The 19,347-nt window shown below is 32.8% G+C and overlaps 1 protein-coding gene across 3 annotated transcripts; it reads left to right on the top strand.

The window, feature by feature from the left end:
* The first annotated feature begins 5,872 nt into the window (after positions 1–5,872).
* LOC122629813 (glycine receptor subunit alpha-2-like) lies at positions 5,873–13,197 on the top strand. 3 transcript variants are annotated; one of them, XM_043813641.1, is made up of 9 exons: positions 5,873–6,582; positions 6,711–6,786; positions 7,195–7,326; positions 8,337–8,514; positions 9,015–9,241; positions 9,311–9,393; positions 9,488–9,799; positions 10,211–10,416; positions 11,877–13,197. In XM_043813641.1, exons 2-9 carry the CDS (start codon positions 6,713–6,715, stop codon positions 12,051–12,053), a joined length of 1,389 nt encoding a protein of 462 aa, XP_043669576.1. In that variant the 5' UTR covers positions 5,873–6,582; positions 6,711–6,712; the 3' UTR covers positions 12,054–13,197. The 3 variants fall into 3 exon arrangements, with proteins under 3 accessions (XP_043669576.1, XP_043669575.1, XP_043669577.1); XM_043813640.1 differs by having other exon boundaries at positions 7,189–7,326; XM_043813642.1 differs by lacking the exon at positions 7,195–7,326 and having other exon boundaries at positions 5,874–6,582.
* The last annotated feature ends 6,150 nt before the right edge of the window (positions 13,198–19,347 follow it).

Raw genomic sequence — 19,347 nt, 5'->3', positions numbered from 1 at the left:
AAAAAAAAACCATGAAAAATACGTCAAAGTGCACTCGAAAAATCTGCTTAGAAATGAAAAAAAATATATATATACCAAAAATTAAAAAAAAAAAAGTAAAACAAGAGAATGAACGAACGAATAGGCGAAAGCTAGTTATACCACTATGTGAATGTGAACATGTATGATATATTATTTAAAGAACGAGTGAGTGTGCGAGAAAATGCGCGAGAAAGAAAGATTGAGAAAGGAGCGAATACTTGTTAAAAATTATTATACAGATGACTACGAGTTGCCGAGGCGTTGATAAATAAACGATTGGGCTCTTTCGGGCCTATGGAATTATAATATATGGTTTTCGACCCTTCAAGCATGATCCTTAAATTACTTTGTCATTTATAGCAAATATACGATGACAAAATAATATACATTATAATTTTTATGTTTAACAAAATTTTATTGAACGAAATTATATATACTTGCAAAGACCAGATCATTTCTTTTTGTTTTAAGGGTGTTTACCACCTACGGCGACAGGTATGAATAAAATATAAACTAGAAACTCAAGAGGAAAACACTTACCCCATTATGAGTTTATTATATAGGTGTATAAATTTGTGTGGGTTATACCCCTTTTACACGTAATCCAAAAAACAGAATAATGTATGACAGTAATTTTTTTATTTAGTAAAAATAATAGTACATCTGACAACAGCAAGAGAAAACCATATGCCACATTATAATTCTCTAAAGATAAATCAATTGAAAAGTACTTATTAATTGTGCAAATTTTTTATTTTTTATTTCTACTTAAACTTATACAAAACGCTATAGCGTATTTAAGCAGTCATTAGCTCGATATTACTTGCGATGGAATACATAAAATATAAAATATAATATAATACATAGGTATAGAAGACAATAGAAACAAAAGTAGAAAGACAGAAGAATCGTATCGTAAATTTTTAAATATATGAATATGATAGTGAACATAAGTAGAAAGTAGAAAACATAAGTAGAAAATACAGTATTTAATCTGAAAAGCATAAATAAGAATAGATGAAAATTAATAAGGATAACTAAAAATAAATAAGAATAATAAAAAAATTAGAATTTTTCTTTATTTCTCTTATTTCTCTCCTTTGAGAAATTATCTTTGAAATCTATTATATGTAATTTATCGATTTAAATAAGATTATTTTAAATAAGAATGCAAAATATAAGAACTTTAATATACAATTATAATTAGAAAGAAAATATTTCGGAAATACACTAAAATATGGAGCCATTGACAATACTTTGTTATATATCTAGATTCAGATTTACATAGATCACAAGCAATGCCGACCCATATCTCACCATTTGGTTTATTTTAAAATCCAAAATCCAGGATGACATTCCTCTTATTATTAGCAAGGATTTAGGTCCTCATAATAACTGTAGAAGGATCACTACAGGCTTATAAATAGCAGGACCGTCAAAACATCGGAATCTTCGATCACTATTCAATTGGTAGTTTGTGTTTCTGGAATTTGAAACATAAAAATGGAGTTATGGAACACCCACGCCTGTGTCCGCCGACACATGCGCGAGAATTCTCTCTATCCTACGCGTACGGAAAAAAAGAGATATAGTAAAATGTTCTATTATAAAAATAAATGTGCTATTGTTTAAATATTGTTAAATAATAATATTAATAATTACATAATAATAATATATAATAATAAAATATTTTTTTTCACATCACAGAGTTAAAATAAAACAATTTTAAGTTTAATTTTCAATCGGTATGAACCTTAATTAATAGATAATATATAATAATTTATAATAAATAATTTATAATAATCAAGATTGTATATTTGCTTAAACATTATACTCGCTTAAATATTAGATAACTCGGAACGCACTGTAAATATAACAAAAAATTACTTCAACATATCCATACAATGAAATATAGAACTCGGAATCACCTTCATCTAATAACAATAAAAACAAACTGATGACTAACTCCGACTGTTATCGAACTAGTTTTCTTTCGTACACCGACGAGTAAACTTCGCAACAGTCTCTTCCAAATCGGATAAATTTAAATATATCATATTTTCTATTATTTTAGAATTATTTAAACAATTTGAAGTGCAAGTAACTAATATTTAAACAATAGCACATTTATTTATACATTTCTTAGGGAGAAATACGCGATAAATGTAAAATACAATTAATTATTTAAATAGAGTTAGAATTTGGACTAGTGGACATAGCTTATTTATGTAAGCAAAAATGAACTTCTCATTAACTTTGAGCGTTACGCGATCAGTTTTCCTTTGTACTCCAACGAGTAAACAATGAAGCTCTCTCTTTCTGAACGTAAAGACTTCAAAATTAATACTTTTGGTAATTTTAGATTTATTTAAACAAGATAAAAGTACGTGGAGTTAAATGAACTAATATTTAAACAATAGTAAATTCGAATAAACATTACACGACCCAAAATACGTTTTAAAAACATAATAATTTTAATTTATTTTCTCTTAGACTTATATTTTGAACTAGCGATTGTTGGCTATGTGTAAGGTCAACAAAAACAAACTTTTGATTAACTTTGACGATTATTGGATCAGTTTTCCTTTGTACTTCGACGCGAGAACATCGAAGCTGTCTCAGCATGTCTTTGTTCCAAGTATCAACGAAGATTTAAAGTAAGTGTATTTTTATATCGCACATTTCTTCAAGAATTTATATAGTTTCTTATTATAACAGTGATACTAATCATTTTGTTTTTGTTTTTCTCTTTCAGGACATCATTGCGTGCGAAGCGATGATGTAATCGAGTGTTTGTATCGTTAAAATAAAAATATCGCGAAATAGAAGCAGTGTTTGTTCGTCCGCGTTTCGCGATTTAAACAACAAGTGAACTTGTATCGACTGTGTGCAACGCAGTCGTCAGAATCAGTATTTGTTCGCAAAGTTTTTTACTTTTTCAACAGTCGCACAGACTGTATTTATAATGAGAGTAGAGTTTCGCGAAGTAAATTCAGTGACCGTTCGTTAAAAAACTACCGCGTATTAGAATCAGTGCATCACTGAAGAGAATCTCAACCAACATCAATGTCGACCTATCTCATTTTCAACCACCTACAATCATTCACCCTCAATTTTGCTCTAAATCGCGGACGAGTGTTTTGGAGCCATCGCAGAACTTCTTAAGTAGTAAGTAAATTTTTAAGTCCCTCCGATTATATCGATAAAAGATCCGAATCGACACGAATGAATGTTCGTAATTAATTAGTAGAAGAAGATTGAGAAACCATGACTTAATTTCTTCGGAGATTTATTAACTGTTTTGAATATCCAAATATATAAAATTTAGAAATACTAATGCCTTATATTTGTAACTTTTCCAAAGTTTTAAATAAGTTTTAAACGCCTTACGCTTAAACATTTTTCATACATTCTACAAGAAGAGAAGATAAAATAAATAAATATATAAAAAAAATTTACAACAATTGTAGAGCGAGCGTTCATTATAAACATTAAGTATAAATGTACGAACAAGATGCATTTGAATGAAACCAACCCAGATTTTTATACTCTAGTCCATATGCAATTAGAGAGGAATGATCTTCCCACTTCTGTACGGTACAAGACGACTGGTTGGCTGACTGGCTGGCCTACATGCGATCGCATATAAAAAGCAAGAGTACCTCGGTGATCCCCTTTTTTTTAAGATTGTCTCGCTAATTGCTTAGGATCAACCGTGAAAGAAGTCGACGGATAAACGAGAATATAGGCGCGCGCACGTGCACACGAACTCTTGCCTTTGACTTTTTTTACGACTACTTTTATCTCTACGTTTTTATCTTTATCTATTATACATGTATCAGTATATATGCGCACGCCCGTACCCATACACACACAATATCTACATATTATGTGTTTGTATGTATAAATAAATATATATATATATATATGTAGATGTAAGAAACAACAAGATCTATAACTCTCTCTCTCTCTCTCTCGTACGCGCGATCGTGTTTGACACGACCTCACGACCACGCCAGCTTAACCCCACTTACCCCTCGGCTGCACGAGCTGGGGAGGATTTAAAAGCGTATTTCAGCCTTCGAACTTAGCCTGCACCATTCCGTTTAAGTATGTGAACTGTCAAAACACCTCGCACGAAATAATTGGATTGTCGATGGATCTCAGCTGGGCTCTTAACCAGATATTATATCAAATCTTCCTCCCTTATTTTCTTTTCATCTTCTTCCTTTTTTTTTTAATGGATAATTTTATCAATGGGGTGAGAATTCGCCGTACGCATTAGTCATCGATTATATTGAAACAAAATATATATAACAATTTTTATAAATATTGCATAGTGTTTAGAAGAAAAAAAGTAATACAAATCATGATTAGGATAGAGGTTCGATAAATTTTCTGTATGGAGAAAATCGAAAGTCCTCATCGATTACGTTTTACAGAAGAGAAAAATATTCCTTACATAGTCCACAATTAAGCCGCATACTTGGTGCGATGGCTCTCGACAAATAACCTCATTTTCCACCCACAACTCCAACGACCATTCAACTTGTGTCTTTATCCGACGGTGGATCGATCAAATACTTGTTCTTCTATTTTATTTTTAACTTTGTATATTATATTTTTCGAATCCATTATTATCGAGGAGGCTTTCATTGATTTTATGACAAATATTTATCGAATTCTCTTATTCATTCGTATATTTGATTAAAAAACAAATACAAACTCTCTTTCGCTTTTTCTACTTCCTTCGCTTAATATTTCTAGCCGGTTTACATTTTTTACGTAGCCCACATCTATTTTTCTCTGTTGGCTACGAGCCTACATTTTAAAGTAATAAAAAAAAAAAGACCGAAGAAAAAGGGAATGAAAAAGAGGGTTCACTCTGCACTTAGCTATCGAGAAGGCCGATAAATTGAGAATCTCACAAAGCAGAATCACTTTAATTCGAAATAGCCAATATCAATATTATACATTTTATCTAATGAAGCAGTCGATGATCGGCGATCGGTGATCAACGATCTCTCGAACAAAAAGAAGAAGAAAAAGAAGAATCCTTTTAAAAGCGTATTCTAACACATCGTTCAAATCTTAGCTTCAGAAATTTCTTTTCACATTGATGAGAAAAATCTCATCGAAAGATAAAATTTAAAGACAATAAATAATATTCATATAAATATATCGATTCGCATTTGTAGATAGCGTATAACGTAATGATATCAAAAACAAAAAAAAAACAGATATTTAAAATAAGAAATGATCAGAATAAAAAAAAAAGAAAAAGAAAAAGAAAAGGAAAAAGAAAAAAAGCGAGAGAGAGAGAGAGAGAGACAATCTCGTTCGTTTTCTCGTGGAGAGTGAATCTCATTAGTCCAAAGGGAAGTGTGACTGTGTAGAACGCATACATACACGTGGCATAACCTGAGAAGTACGCTCGCGCGCAAGCACATGATATATATGGTTAACGTTCGTCGATGAGAGAAGGGAAAGGTGTGTAAGTTCGACACACTATTACAACGCTATCGGCACGCGGCCATTTCCCGTGTTCACCGTAGCAGCCTCTTTCGCGACGAGGACACACGGAAAGGCACAACACGTGGACAACGAGAAGGTTCGCGCAAAAAGGCCGTACACACAAATATACACACAGATACAGAAGCAACCTTTGGAACACACACGTTACACACGGTAACGGTCGCATCTCTATCTATCTCTCTCTAGCACTGATGAAAGAGAAAAGTAGGGCTTAATCAGTTAGTCGATAGGCAAATTGGCTTAGAGACACCGACCGACCGGGTGGTTTACAGAAGCAGCAAACCCCGTGCAGTGGCCAGTGGTTGAGTGGCGAACCAACCGTCTCTCTTTCTCTCTCTCTCTCTCTCTCTCTCTTTCTTTCTTTCTATTTCTCTTTATCTTACTCTCCCACCTCTCTCTCTCTCTCTCTCTCTCTCTACCTCTGTTATTCGGTTCTCCGTAAAACGATCGACAGCTTCTACGCCGATGAGAGAACGACAGTTGCGCGTCCTCGATCGTCGTTCCAGGGGTTTCCTCGAGGAATCGTGCTCGAAAAGAGAGAAAGAGATAAAGAAAAAAGTAGATAGATTCGCGAACAACGTAAACTCTGTAGTGAGAGACGAGAAATAAGGAAAAATTGAGTGTCCGTAGCCACCGACGCGAGCAATGACGAAAAAATACTATTACTATTGTTATCAAAGGAAACGAGAGAATCCAGTGATGTGTGTCTAAAGTTTGTCACGCTTGTGTCTAGAGATCGATGATACGTCGCGACAAGTTGGACCGACTTCGGATCGATGATCTCTCGATCGGTGATTTCCTCATAGCTTCGATCACTCATGTGAGAAAACAATATTGCAATTGGATCACATCGTCGTGACGACGTCAAACCCATATACGAAAGGGTTCGTAAATTCGTCAACGAAGACAGAAAGTGTTTGCGATCTGGATTGACTGTGGGAGCCTCGATTTAAATATAGACGACGACAACAAAGACGCAGTGAATTGGGCGAGGAAAATCGGCACAATAGAATGTGTAGTTGTTCGGTAAATTCTCTTCGTATCAAAAGATATATAATGCTTACGTGAATTGCATATTCTTTTTGAAATCTATTATTATTTATTTTTTTTCCAAAATTATTCCGAAAAGTTCACTTTCCCGTTTCGTGTTCTAGGAATGTCGAGACACTCTCTGATGATCCTATGCTGCTACCTTTACACGCTGTTTGACATGGCAGCTTTACATTTTCCGTGAGTAGATTAAAAAAATAGTTAAATAAAGAACTCTCTCGACAGGGCAATTTTTTCTTTAATACGAAAGAAAAGAGATTTCCCGATTAACGTCACGTGATATATGCGATTTCAAATGTTATTAATAATTTGCTCAATGTACTTCAACGCACGTGTCAAACGTGATATTCTTTTGAGATACGATAGAAAATACAAAACAACACAATTGTGGGAAATCTCTCCTTCCTTTTTATGAGATTATCCTGAGACAACGCTTGTATTATATCGTCGATATTCTGTGAAAAGGATAATTTGATAATAATTAATTAATCGCTACGACGAATACACTTTTCGGTGTTCATCCCTTTTTGCACGAATGACGATAATATACCTTACCTCTCCATCACCTGCCACTGTCTCGAGTTTCAGCGAGAAAGTATGCGAACCGGTTCTTTCCACGGAGGTCGAAGGGTGGCATATTAAAGTCGATAGCCTATCGTCTAGTACAATTCGACTTTCGGCGAGAAAGCGCGGGTACCGGTTTTTTCCGAAGATAGAAAGGTAACACATCCCAAAATGATCGATATCATCCAAAGTACGATCTCTTTTCCATTTACAACTTATTCAAAATTCTTACGTATCTTTTTCTGAGTGAGTTCCTGATACGAAATCAAATAAGAAATAATTAAGAAAAAATAAAAGATTATATGGAAGAGATAAAGAAGGCGGTGATAAAAAAGGCAAGAACTTCTTCTGAAAAATCTTTCTATATATATTATCGGCTTGATTAGGTTTCATGGAGGAATAAGACATCGGATTTGACATTAGTCCGTTTTAATAGACCCGGATAAACGAGTCTACTAAATCATATTATATGGTTCGATTAAATTTAGGATGTACGTCTAATACAAAGAACGATACAAACTTTTATCTTCTACTTGCATCTAAGGAGAAATGGAAGAGTTAAGAACGATAGAATAATCAGATTCTTTCGAGTTACATTCGATCATAATTTTAAATTCGTAATTAAGGAAAAAAGAAAGACCTATTTAAAAAATAAGTATCTTCTTAAAGATAACTTATTCAGACGACCAACCGCATAGACGTGTGAGCACGATTATGGTAATGCGATTGGTATAGATATCGCGATATATATGTATATATACACATATATAAGGCATACATATAAGACAGAGGTCGTAGGTTAGGCATATTAAAATGTCTGCATGTAAGGAACACACGTATCTATCTCGGGTGAACTTAAAGGTGTGCCAAGCACGAAGACCTATTATGGCTTCTGTAATATTGCTGTTTCATCGGAATCGCGGCAATATTTTACACTCGCTTATATTTTTTTAGACTTCTTTTCGAAAGCTAATTTCAAAAAAAAATTCTTTCTTTTTCCGAGATTCCTTTATGAATGTCGGTCGTTTAGGTGTCTTCTGTTAATACACTATCACACGAAAATTCATTTCACTGGTTACACTTTGTATCTACGTAATGAAAAAATTTGAGAAGAGAAAGAAGTTCGAGTGCATCTTTTCTCCCTTCTCTTTTCTTTTGAATTTCAGAGAAGCCGACCAAGAGGATTACGGTAGAAAAGAGGCATCTCTGTCCTTAAGGGACATCCTACCGATAAATCCGAAGCAATATGACAAGCACAGAGCACCAAAATTCTTGGGACAGCCTACCATCGTTTATTTTCACGTCACGGTTCTCAGCCTCGATTCTATTAACGAAGAATCTATGGTGAGTAGATGCAGTAGATATAGAATGACTGAATTTTAGTGTAAGGAACAAGAAACGTCACATGAATAATTGTCAACAAGCGTCACATTCGATATTGATTATCAATTTTCTTAAACGATCGCATAACATATAGAAAAAAAACTTGTATCGTTTCTATAAAAATTTCGATCGATCGAATTTTACAGCGTTTTATTATAAACAAGTATGATCAATAAATTATTCAAATCTTGTAACTATTCCATCACCGACAATTCGGTTCATTCTATATTACTAATCTACTTCATTTTTCAACAAAAGTATCATCTGATAAAATTCCATTTAGGAAATAATTAATTTTTCTCTCTCAGGGAAAATATTCTTCCGTTAATATAATCCTACGTTCAAGATGGACAATATCTAAAAATAAATATCTGCTCTGTCGCTCATTTCAATATTACGTGGAATTTCTAATTTATTTTAATTAAATATTGTGCAGCACGTAATTTTTGTTTTCTTTACAGACCTACGTCGCTGACATTTTCTTGGCTCAAAGCTGGCGCGATTCTAGATTAAGATTACCAGAAAATATGTCGGAAGAGTACAGAATATTGGACGTTGATTGGTTGAACAACATTTGGCGACCGGATTGTTTTTTCAAGAACGCGAAGAAGGTCACTTTTCACGAAATGTCTATACCAAATCACTATCTCTGGCTTTATCACGATAAAACGTTACTTTATATGTCCAAGTAAGTATCCTATTCAAAAATATTACTTACCTCGATGAATACTTCTCTGCATTTTATGAAAATTTCCAGGTTGACTTTGGTACTTTCTTGTGCGATGAAATTCGAATCGTATCCGCACGATACTCAAATCTGTTCGATGATGATAGAAAGCTGTTCGTATGATTATTTTTATCATTAATTTCAATCCACAGAATCGAGTGTAATTTTTATTTATCTATTAAAATATATATTTTTTACTTATTGCAGTATCACATACGACGCAAGATTTGGTTTTCATATGGAATATGACGGATCCATTAGTAGTAAATCCCGAAATTGAACTGCCACAGCTCGACATATCGAATAACTATACGACAGATTGTACGATCGAGTATTCGACCGGAAACTTTACGTGTATTCAGATCGTCTTTAATCTAAGAAGAAGATTAGGATACCACCTGTTTCATACATATATACCTTCGGCTCTTATCGTCGTCATGTCCTGGATTGCCTTCTGGATCAAACCTGAAGCAATTCCAGCTCGCGTTACGCTCGGTGTAACGTCACTCCTCACACTAGGTGAGACTACGATTAAGTTAAATACATTATGAATCGTTCTCATTAATATCAGAAGAGGTTCATACGACGATGATCTTTCAATATTAATATCTACAAGATATATTATCCACACACACAATAATATAAAAATAATGTATAAAACATATTTCAATCTTTAATCCATGTATTTGATTCATATGAAAGATATATTTCCTACTTGAATAATATGTTGAACTCATACATACATGCATATGACGTTAAAATAATTTAAAATTATGAAAGACATTTACAGATCTTTTATGATGGAAGACTAATTGTTGAATGAAGAATTTAAAAATAATCTCGTATTCGATAAAGCCTTTTCCTAATGTTAAAATACAATCTTTCTTCTTGAATAGTCAAGAACGAAACAAAACGTACTTATATTCACAGCAACTCAGAATACACAGTCTCAACAATCGCTACCACCTGTCTCGTATGTGAAAGCCATTGACGTGTGGATGTCATCGTGCAGCGTCTTTGTCTTCCTGTCTCTCATGGAATTCGCTGTGGTCAATAACTACATGGGTCCTGTTGCAACGAAAGCTATGAAGGGTTACTCCGATGAGGATCTTAGGGAAGCTATCGATGAATTTAAGGTTTCACTTTATTTCCATTTTTCATTAGCCATCATATTACGTATTCCTCTTTACAAATTTGCAGAAAATTCCAAGATAAAAACTAATAAGAATCTTATTTTTCACTCATATTTCTTTATCATTTCTTCTGACTTTAATAATAATTTCTTTAATTACTAACTTACTGAAAACATTTCTATAAACAATCGATATAATCTCCAATCATTTTGAAACGCATTATAAAAATACTCAATGCTTAACCTAGTCACGATTCAGCAAACTATACAATATCTCAGGAAATTAAAGAGCATTCTCAATAGAAATGCACATTTCCGCGAGTCATTTTTTACTCGAATTACGAAGAGTAGTTTTCAATGGATTCTTGAAAATTATCCACGGAATGATCGAGAGCACTTTGCGAAAAAAAGGAAAAAAGAGAGTCGAATGGAAAGTTTTAAGTTTGTTGTCAGTTCTGTCGAAACTCTTATTCCGTTCCATTGCTACATGGAACTTTATATTGCTAAAGATAAATAGATAGAGATAGACAAACAAAGAGAGAGAGAAAGAGAATCTAAAAGTTGGTACAACTCGGTATAATTAAGCGTTCTCGATATTTAGTGAATGAAGGACGGTGAACATTTATTACATTTTTTCAAAATATCATGTAGCATGTTCGTCCATGTATTCGCAATACGTATCGTTAAGTACGTAAAGCGTAGATATCTCTGCGTTACATTTACGCGCTCACGAACACGTGTGTAAACTCTGGCGATTCCCTCGGAAAGACACGATTATTTACTCCTCTCTCGCGCAAATAGATCGTTCGTGTTTCGCGTGTAAAAGCTCTCGTTAACGAGACTGTTGATTCGCTTTAAATATCTCTACGCCTTTCGCCATTCGAGAAACTCGGAGGATAGTCTCGTTTTCGTAATTAATCTATCTTTGCACATATCCGAATGAAGAAATAAAAAGAAATTATTAGTAACTCACGACAATTACAAGTTAACTCTATCGGTTCGTATCACTTTTATAAGTACAAAATATTCCATCAATCGGCGATATATAATGTTAGACTACGAATCAACGTGTCAGACTTTACGAGCTAACTTTACGAGAAACTTCTTACTCGGAGAATTTCAAGTCAAAATGTTACTCGGCTAAAACTTTGTCTAGTAATCAAGGAATCGTTTGTTTCCGTCTCGTTTCGACTGCTCTATGAATAAAAAACACTAGAATCTGTTACATGAGGAATCGTACGTTACTCTCGGTGTAATCAATTGTTGAAACTTTCCTCAAATTTTCTCTTATATAAAAAGATAACAGGAACATTGAATATTCATTAACAATATGTACTATAATTCAACTATAAATCAAATTAGGATAGATTCGTTATGATTAAAATTTTGGCATATTCATTAGCCTTTAAGTTTCTAACATTTATTTTTATCCTCAAATCTATAATATTATGTAATATTTTATAGACTCCGATGAGGCCCGATTCCGAGAGAAGCAGAAGTCCCGTCAGGCCACCTACCGTTCAATACGACACTTGCTGTCAGGGTAGGGCAACAGCGATTTACATCGACAAGGTCTCCAGATTCTTCTTTCCCTTCTCGTTTTTCATCTTGAATGTCGTTTATTGGAGTACCTTCCTATAAAATAAGAAAAATCTCCTCCATGTTGCCAATCGATCGATCGATTAGCAAACAAAGACATTAAAAATCGAAGAAAATATGATTCAAAAGTGCCTTTTATACAGAGTATTGATAAAGAGTTGGCTGATATTTTCAAGACTTATAGTTTAGTTTGAAATAAGGAAACAAAGTTTATATAAATGTCTTTTATGATACATCATTTACCAAGTTAGTATTACTCTCTTATCTATAATTATATAATAATCACTTTAAAAGAAATGTTTGATATCCCATGAAAAAAATTAGGAACGAATTTATCGAATTTCCTATAGCATCAGAAACCATATATAACATATGTTTATAGAAACTCTTCATTATTTTAGCCTAAACAACTTTATTATCACCCTGTATAAAATCTATACTTAGAAGTCGTATCAACAAATTAATATTAACTTACGTTATTAATTTAAAAGAACAATTCTTCTATTTATGCAAATAATAACAAATTTAATTCGTTGAGTTTTTTAATCCTTTGCATGCAACGACGTTTTATCAAATAATTTATTAATATTTGCATACCTATTTATGCGTATATTGATATATAAATATGATTTTGTATGTGAAAATTGCTTTAAATGACTAAAAAAAAGAAAACGCAGAGAGTGCAAAGGATTAAAAATGAGTATTTAATTAAAAAAAAATGTAGAAATGCTTTCTCATGGAAACAGCAGCTCACTTACTTACTTGATCGAAGATTTAATATTGTGGCAAGCCGCAGATATAATAGAGAATCTTATCGTAGGAATGTACGACCACTTGTGGGTTTTACTACTAGACAATAATGTGGTATCCCTTACGTGGTAAGCCTCATTGCCATTACACTGTCTAGTTAAATCATAAGAGCATCTTGAAATTACAAGCTTCGCGTCTATGAAGAGAAGATTATTAATCACACCATTAATTATATATATATACATATATTTATTTATTTATAAATTACGTTGATACCTACGCGTTTTTTATATCAACGTGAATTAAAAGAAAGAGTAATTAAAATACATTTACGATCGTTATTATTCGCGCATTTAATGATTTTTATCGAATTTCCTATTATATCATGCTATCGTAAGTCTTTTTTTGATAAAACGAAAATCGAATCGCAATGTTTAATCTTATATATATATATATATATATATATATATATATATATATATACATATATAAAGAAATTAAGTATTAAATTATTGGTATTGCGTTATTATTAACTCATTATATGAAAAACAACAATTTATTCATAGAAGTTTAAAGAATATTCTTTCTGAATCATTAAATATAAGTAATATGTGTAAGAGTAAATTAAATAGAAATACTTTGTTAATAAATTACCATCAGAGGTATAATATCCCATATAGCGATGCTTATGAGAACGTTTCTACGTTCTCTCTTGCTTCATCGTGAAAATTAAGAAAAAAAATCATCAACGAGGGGATTGAATTTTGTGGGAGAAAAAAGTAGAAAAAGAAACATCGAAACAACGTGAATAAAGACAGTACTTTATTTTTATATATCTCTCCCGACAGTTCATTATTTCATGAAATGTTCGATAATAAATATATTCTTGAGGCATCGAAGTGGGTTCCACTGGTGTGTATATCCACGTGCAACCTGCTTTAAAACTCCGGCAACGATCGATCCACGATCGGTTGTACGTTTTTATTTTTTCTCTTCTTTTTTCTGTTTTTTTTTTTTCTTTTTTTTTATTTCTAGCAACGCACGGAAAATCGCGCCCAGATTCCGTCGCTCGTAATACACCCCTAAAAGAACGATATCGACTCGCGATTTTTACGAGAAGGTTAATCCCTTCGTTTAGGAGAAGTTCGTTTCGATTCATCGATCTTCGCTTGATAATCCTCTTTAGTTTCAGCTGTTCTTTACACACGATGACTTCTAAAATAGTCTCGACAAATTTATAACCATGTTCTCTGTTTCAATAGAACAGAAGAAAAAAGGAAATACTAACGAACACTTTTAGTTACGACGTTTACATACTAGGCAATATCAAATTTTTACGTTAAAACTGAAACCAAATGGATGAATATTTAAAAAAAAAAAAGAAAAAATTATAGCGATATATAAACTTATTTAATTTTATCTATTTCTTCGATCTAAATGGATATAAAAATTACTTCATACGATCGTTATATTTCACGGTCTATATAAATGAAAATAATTATAGTTTAATAGAAACGCATAGATAAATCATTTGATGTTATTAAGCAATAATCTATAGTATTCGAACGAGTTAAACAATTATTGATATTTTAAATAATTAGTACAAGATAGAAAATACGTATAGAAATTTTCCGAAACTATTTTAAATTCCCATCCTATATTTTATCAATAGCTCCCATTCAATTTGCGCTCAGTTTCCTTCACTTTTTCATTTTCTCTCTCTCTCTCTCTCTCTCTCTCTCTCTCTCTCTCTCTCTCTCTTTCTCCCTCTCTTTTTCTTTCACACGCAGATACCAACACACGTGCTTGCATCGTCACTTTTTCATATATTTCTAAGCCGTCTAGATAGCATCCCAATCCCATATTAACGCGAAACCTTCTTGCAAGTTTTTTATTTCTTTGACTAAAGTAAGGAAGGAAAAGGCAATCTTGTACGAAGGAACAGAAAGTTGGGAACGATCAGGATAAGTGATTAAATCCTCTAACGACTTTGACACCTTCTCTGTCTTCTTTTCTTTTCTTCTTTTTCCTTTTTTTTCTTTTTCTTTATCGTTAAATACATCTACGCTCTTTTCCTTACATATACACACGCATACGCACACGCACACGCGCACGCAGACGAACGCACAAGCCGACGGGACCTGAAATCGAGAAAGCGAAATACGAGGCTTTTCTATTTTCTATTAAAACGTTTTAGAATGCATTTTTTTTTTTTTTTTCTTAGAATTTATGAAAGAAAGTTTCGTGCAAATAAAAGTCAACATTACCTACTTGTCGTCTTTCAGAAAACGAAACTAATCATCCTTGCACAGGTTAAAGATAATAGCCCGATTAATAAATTCGTAATGTTATGCGATCGATATTTAATGATAGATTTGCTATGAGCTTAGAGAAGGAGAAAAGGTACCCACTTTCCGGCGCCTTTATTTTATAATCGCGACGTCCTACACTCGATGGATCATTCTCTCGATGTCAAGGAGCAATTAATTGAAGTGAACCGATTTAATGGATTGTACTTTCTCAAAGGACGATTTCTTTTCAGGTAAGAAATCGTAATTGTAGTACTTTGCAACGAATCGTTGAGCAAAGTCGCTATTAATTTAAATATTCTATACGATCCTTTGTTTTTCATTTACTCGTTTGTCTATTTATTAACTTTGTTAATAAAAATTCACGGGTTTTCTTTTTTTTTTCTTTCTTTTAAAATAATGTTACAATAGTTTATTCATATTACGCGCGTTGAACGTCGCATTTCATTATAAGATTCGATATCATCGTGCAAACCTAGATGAACCGTTAAACACAAAGCTTGTGTGTAATCGAGCAGAATAGTTTGAATCGATCGGTTTTAACGTTATCGCAAGTAGCTACGTTTAATTATCCGATGTGCGTGCGATACGATCGTAACATAGTTGTTTGAGCCGTCCTGATCTTCCAACAGGATATTCACATTTTCGTAATTAACTAGAAACTTTCTAACGATGGGCTAACAAGTACGTATACTCTATCTCGATAGTTAACAAGATCTTCCCTTTGGAATACTCTGTAATATACGATATATTCTATTTTTGTTTTAAATACCATATAATCAAAGAAAAAAATTGACTAGAATTATCAGCGACTATTGATACGTCTCGGGTGACAATAACATTATTTCATTGAGAAACCAATGAGATAGAGATACTAATTGGATCGAGAAAACGTAACTTTAAGTATTAAGTATGACGTAACATATATAAGAAAGTAAGTCATAAGATTTTGATTAAATAGAAACGATCGATAAAACATTTAATCAATAACTATACAACGTTCCATAGTGCTTTATCGATAAAGTTTTCCTTTATAGTGTCACAATATACCTTCTATCCTAATGACTATACGCTTTTAATGGAGCATCAACTTTTTTTTTTTTTTTTTTTTAGATACGAACAAAGAATGTAATCTTAAATTTATCGAGATGACTGTATGGATGACGTTCTAGAACGACTGACGATTATAAGAAAAAAAAAGTAATATGAAAGATTTCGAACGTACAATAAATGATAAATTTTTATATACGAGTAGAACATTCGTGCTTCTCGTCTTTTTCTCTACTATTTCCTCTTTCTCTCTTTATCTTCTTTTTTTCTTTTTATCTTTTTCAATTTTGATTACTCTTGGGAGACGATTTTCTACAAGTCACGAAGAACAAAGAAACGCTAAAGAGTACTCCTATCTACATAAATGAATCTCTCTCGATTCGTTGAAATTAAATTATAGTCAAGTTTTATATACATAGAATATTTGTAAAAATAGAACATTTAAGAAATATAGACGATCGAGATTTCGAAAGGCAAGGAACGAGAACGATAGAACGAAGTCACTACTACATAGGTTCGTCGAATCTTTTAGTAAGACTATCAACGAGAAATCGATTTAATCGGTCTCACATCTCCCTTATCGTCTCGAGGAAAGCTAAGTGAAGGACTGTCAGAAGGTAAATAGAGTATGATGATAGATAATAAGAAGATCAATTTATTTATCTTCCTTTTTTGGAATAAGGCGTGGAAACTATCGAAGTTGGACAACGCCTTCGATTAAAACGTTTGTCCCTTTTTCTTTATATCTAATTGGGGTAGTATCTGTTCTCTTTCTTTTTTGTAGTTTTGTTTTCTTTTTCTTTTTTTTGTCTTTTTATTTTGTTTTTTCCTCCCAATTTAATTACGCTTGATCGCTCTTTTTTCTCACTCATTCTCTTCTTTTATCATTTTTTCTCCAATCATCATTTTAATACGATTAAGAGTAGAATATTATTATTATTGCCAGACATCGATATACGGAATAGAATTCTCGAAATCCAATAGAAGAGATAATCATCAAAATCACGGTCGATTTATTTTTCTTTTTTTTTTATATAAGTCTATGACAGATGTCGGAATATATAATACTAATAATATCTTGTTAATGCGTTTCACGCACACACGCACCTGCACACATACACACGCACATACACACAAAAAAGAATGGAGCTTCTTCTCTAAAGAGAAAAATGTAAAGTTCGTCGGCTCTCGACGAAAGCTTCCTTCGAATGAAGAAACCCACACGATGGATTCAGCAATTCCCGAAATAAGTGCAATTTATTTTCTAGATATCGAATAATCGACCGTTCCCGCGACGATTCTGCGCTTTTCTACGAACGAATTGTTCCGTTTCACCATTTTAAGCGTATTTGGCATGTCTCTCGAAGCAAATTCAGCCGAATTCAGCCGTGGTATATCGAGAAAAGACTGAGATAACACAGTTGATTGTAATATCTTAACGTTTCCTTAATTCCAAACGGATAATAAAAATACAAAACCTCATATAATAAACGTTTTACGAGACACGAGTCTTTTCCAAAACGTGTGAAATCCATATTTTAAAAAAATTGAGACGGCCTATTACGAAGCCTTCTTCTAACATTCTCATCTGAACATTCCAAATGCTTTACAAGATATAACAACATCAAAAAAACGATGTTCATTTTTGACCATATGCTAAAAATATTGGAATAACAAGCCATTGGGAAGTTGTCAAAGGGTTAAAAATTGAAACAATCGAGAGTTATTATATGATCTATAAAAGAGATAATATAAGTTCGTCTGAAGAATGAAGAGCTATCTTGTTCAATGCATTAGTTTGTTATCATCGAAAAGCGACGAATTGTATAGAATTGCATAGAAAAAATATTGAAAATATCATTTTGAATTGCTAAGAAAAAATATAAAGATAATGAATGAACTTCGACGCCCATCGTATTTCTTAGCGAACGAGTCGTAAATTTCATGGAATCGTCTGTCGACGTGTGCACGTGCGTTTGTCTCCACGTAAGTGAAACGTATAATTAGTTAAATCTTATGTAATAATAATAATAATGATCGTAAACTAAACATAATCATGTTTAACATTGAGCTCTCGGTGTGCAAGGAACATACAGCACTCGACATAAATCGCTTTTGCATTCGACAATGACTCGCGTAGAAGTCCATGGACGGCAAGTGCCTTGCTTACAAAAGAATCGTACTTTTCTTTGATTGTTTCTTTTTTCTTCTTAACCAGCGGACAATTACACTCACGAGAAGGACGAGTTTAAATTCATCTTAAATTTCGGGATAAACGATGTTCGAATAAAGAAAACTTTGTGATTCTTATAACTAAAATCTTTGATTCTATTTGAAATATACATGTACGTGATATACGCTATACAGTAGCATGTACGAGGATATACGACTCTGTGTGTACGTGTATGTGTCAGTGTATGTGTGTATCACTGTGTCTCTTTTTCTTTCTTCAAAAGGGGAAATATACGCAACTTGAGCAAGACAAATTGTCGAATCTAATCTCTTTCCCTATCTTTCTCATTCTATTGTTGTGCATACGCGCTGTATTTATATATAATCGACATAATCGATAAACAGAATTTACTTTCGCTTGATTAAAATAATAATGCATTTTATCTCACTTTTCATTTAAATCTCATCCCATCGACGAAAAAACAAGATACAAGAAACATTGGAATTCTCTTCATTGCGCCCCTCTTTTTCTGAATAAAATGATACCACGAGAGAATCTTAAAGTTCTTCTTGGACTCACTACTGGCAAAAGCTCAGAGCGAATAAAGAAACAAATAATAAGCTTATGTATGTATGTATGTATGTATGTATGTATGTATGTATGTATGTATGTATGTATGTATGTATGTATGTATGTATGTATGGATGGATGTGTAAGTATGTACGACGAGAGACGGGCGTCGTGTATTTCGCCTATTAAACCCTCTTATTTAAAGTTATTATGTCGCATCGGAAAAATTGGCAGTACGGTAGTGAATTGAAAGACTCATTATTTCTTTTTCTTTCCCTTTTGGTTTCTTCCTCTCCTCTTCTCTTCTTCTCCTTCTTCTCTTCTCTTCTCTTCTCTTCTCTTCTCTTTCTACGAAACGCGACGACGCCGACGAAACGTAACTATTCATCGCTTTGCGTTTTATTATTATTATTTTTTTTTAGTATTATTTATTTATTTATTATTATTATTATTATTATTATTATTATTATTATTATTCATCTTC

Source organism: Vespula pensylvanica, chromosome 6, assembly GCF_014466175.1.
Source record: "Vespula pensylvanica isolate Volc-1 chromosome 6, ASM1446617v1, whole genome shotgun sequence".
Taxonomy (NCBI): Eukaryota; Metazoa; Arthropoda; class Insecta; order Hymenoptera; family Vespidae; genus Vespula; species Vespula pensylvanica.
Note: the sequence above shows the minus strand (reverse complement) of the source record. Positions and strands in the feature narration are given on the sequence as shown.

What these genes read in the sequence shown, in the direction of transcription:
- LOC122629813 (XM_043813640.1), top strand. Translation starts at nt 6,713, where the DNA reads ATGTCGAGACACTCTCTGATGATCCTATGCTGCTACCTTTACACGCTG. An exon ending in CTATTAACGAAGAATCTATG is followed by an intron (nt 8,515 to 9,014) that starts GTGAGTAGATGC and finishes TTTTCTTTACAG; the next exon opens with ACCTACGTCGCTGACATTTT. An exon ending in TTCGATGATGATAGAAAGCT is followed by an intron (nt 9,394 to 9,487) that starts GTTCGTATGATT and finishes TACTTATTGCAG; the next exon opens with TATCACATACGACGCAAGAT.